The sequence below is a fragment of the Lathyrus oleraceus genome, chromosome 3 (genome assembly GCF_024323335.1).
Source record: "Lathyrus oleraceus cultivar Zhongwan6 chromosome 3, CAAS_Psat_ZW6_1.0, whole genome shotgun sequence".
Lineage (NCBI taxonomy): Eukaryota > Viridiplantae > Streptophyta > Magnoliopsida > Fabales > Fabaceae > Lathyrus > Lathyrus oleraceus.
The window spans coordinates 85,438,316-85,443,214 of NC_066581.1; the positions used below are offsets into that span (position 1 = coordinate 85,438,316).

At 32.5% G+C, this 4,899-nt stretch overlaps 1 protein-coding gene across 1 annotated transcript; it reads right to left on the reverse strand.

The window, feature by feature from the left end:
• Nucleotides 1-1,934: 1,934 nt before the first annotated feature.
• Nucleotides 1,935-4,496, reverse strand: LOC127125488 (uncharacterized). Its single transcript, XM_051054273.1, has 2 exons — nt 4,206-4,496; nt 1,935-3,061 (listed from the first exon to the last, which is right to left on the reverse strand). The coding sequence occupies exon 2, from the start codon at nt 3,048-3,050 to the stop codon at nt 2,259-2,261; it is 792 nt and encodes a 263-aa protein (XP_050910230.1). The 5' UTR covers nt 3,051-3,061; nt 4,206-4,496; the 3' UTR covers nt 1,935-2,258.
• Between the last annotated feature and the right edge of the window lie 403 nt (nt 4,497-4,899).

Consider the following 4,899-nt stretch of genomic DNA (forward strand, 5'->3'; position numbering starts at 1 on the left):
TGGTATTGCATGCACTCAAATTGAGGAGCACTAGATGTTGTTTGTTGCGAAGGATTGACATGGATGCCGACTTCTTTTGTTTATTATTTTGAATATAGTTTCATGTGGTGTCGTTCTGGTGGTGTAACATCTGGATGGGTTTCGTTATTTGTTATTTTATGAGGTATATGAATTATTTAATTATGTTGAGATGTTTTCAGTTAAGATGTTATGATTTGAATTTCTGTTGCGTTGTTATAATTTTTTTTAAAGTATGATTATTTGAGGGAGATGGGTGATACCCTTTTTGTTTAAATATGATTACTGCATGATTTTATTTTAATCAAGAACTTTCGGGGATATGGTGTTACATCAATGATCTCAAAATCTTACTCATAACATCATTGTCATCTTTGTTTTCACCGTTGGCTTTCATCTTATTGACGATTGCAAGAATTCAAGCAAAAATAGTCGTTATTGTTTCTCCTTCCTTCGTATGCAGAATTTAATATTCCTTGTGGCTTTCATCTTATTGACGATTGCAAGAATTCAAGCAAAAATAGTCGTTATTGTTTCTCCTTCCTTCGTATGCAGAATTTAATATTCCTTGTGTAAGGTCTACAATTTAGTTTGCTTGACTCGATTCATCCGTTGGTACTTTATTTTCATAGAGTCCTGAATATACTTTGTGGTGTCCTTGAGAGTTATCTCAGAGATAGAACAATCCAATGCATGAAAAAGATAGTTCTTGATCTTAAAATCTTTGAATTGCAACTCATTTATTTGACTGCTTCTTTTGTGCATTTGTTAATATTGTTCCAACTGCAGTCTTAGGGATGCCTTCATCTATTAATCTCCGATACTCTTTCGAACGGAAGAAATTTTCCATGAGCATTGCTCAATAATCATAGTATCCACCGAACTTTAGAAACTAGTGTTTGTACAAAAGAATTTTCTTAAGTCATACTTGCAAGTATGGGTGACAATTGGATCCATTAAGACAAAATCCGTCCAATCCATTCATCAAAAAATTCATCCAATCCATCAACTACATAAAAATTAAGTTAATGGATTGAATTAAATCCATCCATTTATAAGCATGGATTATCCAATCCATCCAACACATTTTAATGATCCAATGAATTTTTTTTATCTAATTTTAAAAAAATAAATTTTTTCAAATATTAAAATTCTTTTTTCGAAAAAAAATCATTTTTTTTTAAAAATACAAAAAATCGATTTTTTCCAAAAATTTAAAAATCATTTTTTTTTGAAAAATACCAAAAATTGATTTTATTTTTGAAAGTTTTATTTTTTTATGAATATGAAAAAAAACGATTTTAAATTTTTTTTTTGAAAATACAAAAATATATTTTTTTTGAAAAAAAATGATTTTTTTCAAAAAAAAACTAATATTATTTTATTAAAAAAAATTAAAAGACTTTTTGAAAAAAATAAGTGATTTTTTTCAAAAAAAAATGGATAGATGGATATCCATCCACTCAAAATATGATAATGGATGAATTTTATTCTTAATGGATGAATTGGATTGGATATTTTTAAAAACTTTTAGTGGATTGTTAATGGACTAATAGATTATTTTGCCACCCCTACTTGCAAGTATGGCTTACTATGCTCCAAATACCATAGGTCAAGAAACAAAGATATATATAATTGTGTTTTATTATTGAGAAGTAATGACTATTATATTTCCTTACATAAGTTACAAGAACTCAAAAACACCACCACGTAAACAAGTCCTAAAAACGTGGGACACTAGACAACAATTGAATAGGTCTTTTATTAACAACAAAAGAAACCACCCACTAGACTCACTAACAATTAACACAATGCGCTAATTTCTATCCTCAACAGTATTAAGATTACTAATTATTTTAATGAATTGTAATACCGATTAAAAAAACGTAAATCATCCCATGATGAACATGTGGAAAAGCAAGTTCAATAGTGGTCACTGATGATCCTTATTGAGTAAAAGTTAAAGTCAACAATGTTAAAGTGAGTGAACTAGACATATGAATTGTATAAGACACAAATTTCTTAATTTCATCTTATCAAATACAATATCTCAATGAATCTCTTCCCTTCACTCATTTAGACTGCCCTTGCTCATATATAAGTATATATACAAGAGCATAAATCTCTTCAAACACTACTTGAGGCTCAAGTGCTATGATCACTAGAGCAGCCAAAAACCAAGTTTTCCATTTGTACCTTACCATGTCGCCATGAATATAATTTCAACATCATATAGACTTCTATAACGCCTCAAAGCAATATGGTTGACAAACACAATCCATGGCGTGTATCAGCTTCCTGCGAGGTCCCACCGCATTGGCACCCATATCCTTTAGTTTTTTCATGGTTAGATTCACAAGCTGATACTTACTGATAATCTTCCCCTGGAACATTCTCACAAATTGATCCAATCCAAGTGATGTCAGCCACTTGTTCAACCCACCAGCTCTTTCGAGCTTTCTCTCGAGATTTGATGCTCTCAGACCTCGATTCAAAGTGGCCAAGTTGGAGGACCTTCTTGGTGCAAGCAATGCTCTGGGCTGCTTAAAAGCTTTTGATGTATTAGATAGTCCAACTAATCTGTGGGACTTCAAACTACTGACTTCATGTGGATTTTCTGATTCTACTCTTTGATCTACCCGCGGTGAATTGGCTGAAGGTGATTTAAGTAATAAGGGAGAAGGAGATTTTGACGCAGTATGAATCTCTGTTTGGCCAGCCAAAGAAATGGTCTTCTCTTGTTCATTACAAAAAGGGTTTTCATTACGTGTTGTCTCCATCGGAAGTTCCTCGTGGTTACTTGACGTTACAGGAGGCATAGGGTGCATGTGATTCGGCTCTTCGTTTTCTGTTGAGGATCTTTCACTACGAGGTGCAGCAGGCACCAGAATAATGACTCTCTGCTTTTTAACTATAACCCAATCATCATCCTCATTCTGATTATCACAGGCTGGAGGATCGACAAGGCAATGTGAAGTATCGCTTCTTTTACCAGGACATTTTCCTGCGCGCTTCTTATTTGTTTTAGCCATTAGTTGAGAACCTGCATGTCCAAACAGTGGGAAACTCAGCATTAAGCCACAAACATCACTCAAGGTTTCATTTAATAAATAAAGGCCATGAAATCAACGAAAATCATTACTTGAAAATCATTCGAAGCATACAAACATATTTGTGTCCCAAAGCAAAATGACTTGTAATCCAATTGTAGCTACAAATTTAATTTATGGGAACTTTATGTTTCTATGGTGATCGAAAAAGCTTTATATTTAGGAATATTATGTCATCAGCACCTACATACACCTTCCTGGTTAGATTATGATTCTCTTCAAGTAATTTTTCTTTAGACAGAAATAATCGTTCCCGTCAAATCTTAAGCTTTTGTTGCATGTCATTTATACATGCAATATGTACGTAAACCACCAATTTAGTCCATGAATTCACATTCACGATCCATATTCTACTTACGAAAATAAATAATCTCTACCATTTGCCACCTCCGTCCTATTATTCGCTGATGTTATATATTGACAGTTTGACAAAAACATTAGGCAGTACCCTAGTAGGAACTAATAAGACATGTATGAAAAACATTAAGGACAACTATTTTCAACTTCATTTATTAAAAAGATGATGAAGGTGAGACGTATAAGCTCAACGATAAAATCGACGGCTTACTTGCATCTCGATAGGTTATTATTTTCTTCATCTTAATCCCAAATCCCCTTATCTCAAGCAAGTTTCTTATATATATTGACATTTAACCCTACCCTTATAGCATAAATAAGCGCTTATCATGATAAGTTAATTCTATCCCAAAAGATAAAATAAAGTTCAATTATTTTTGTATAGCTATAAGTTGTTTTCATAAACTATCTTGGAGAATTTAGGAAAAAAAACATAAAACAATACTCAATAGTCAATATGATTAACCTTGATAGCAATTTCTGCAAAATCTGGAAGTGGAAAATCTCACAGCAATGAATATCAATTTCAGCTATAAACTTTTATATTTCAATTCTTTTAGGAAATAACATGAGTGCCAATATTGAAATATGCAATTATGAGAAATATCAATCTAACATAATCGAAATATCGCTGCGCAATACTCTAGTGAGTTTTCTTTTGCAAGACCGTTAATCGCTGCCGAAAAAAATTAAATAAAAGAACGAAGAAGAAGGGATTACCGCGATGCGATTCTCGGTGTTTGCGACGGCCGATGAAAAGTTTTATCCGGGGAATTTTTTGTTTTCACGGGAAGTTGGTTGTATTCAGTGCGATTCCGATCCAAGTTGTTTCGGATTCAGGTACAAGGCCAAGGCGGCATTGGATAGTAGTAGTAAGAGTATTTAACCCCACTTATATATGGCACACCCTACTTAGAGGAATTTGACCGTTCTAAATTTGGATAAATTCTAAAAAATTTAGAAATGTATAGGTTTTTATGGGAGAAAAATTTGTAAAAGTAAAATTATGGAGTGTCAGGTATAAGTTGAGAGTCACAAGTTAAATGCTCCGATAGTTATAATGAATACGGTCGATCTCATAATAATCAAGTTGATTGGATTTAAGAGTTTAATTCCATCTCTTGATTTTTGGGATTGCTTAATATACTCTAAGTAATGTTTCTCCACTATACTGAAAAACTACAACTATTCATAAAATTCGGAAATACATACGCACTTCGTTCGCACTCGTTTTTCAGCAATGTGTTCTAAGGCTATGTCCAAAAAAAAATTATAAAAATACATATTCACATGACTTTTAAATTCTCCAAACTTTCAAAACCTCACAACTCTCAAACTTTTTCATCTCGCAAACTCTTAAATTCATTCAACACATTTCCAAATTTCTACCATCAACGTTCAATCGATCAAAGAG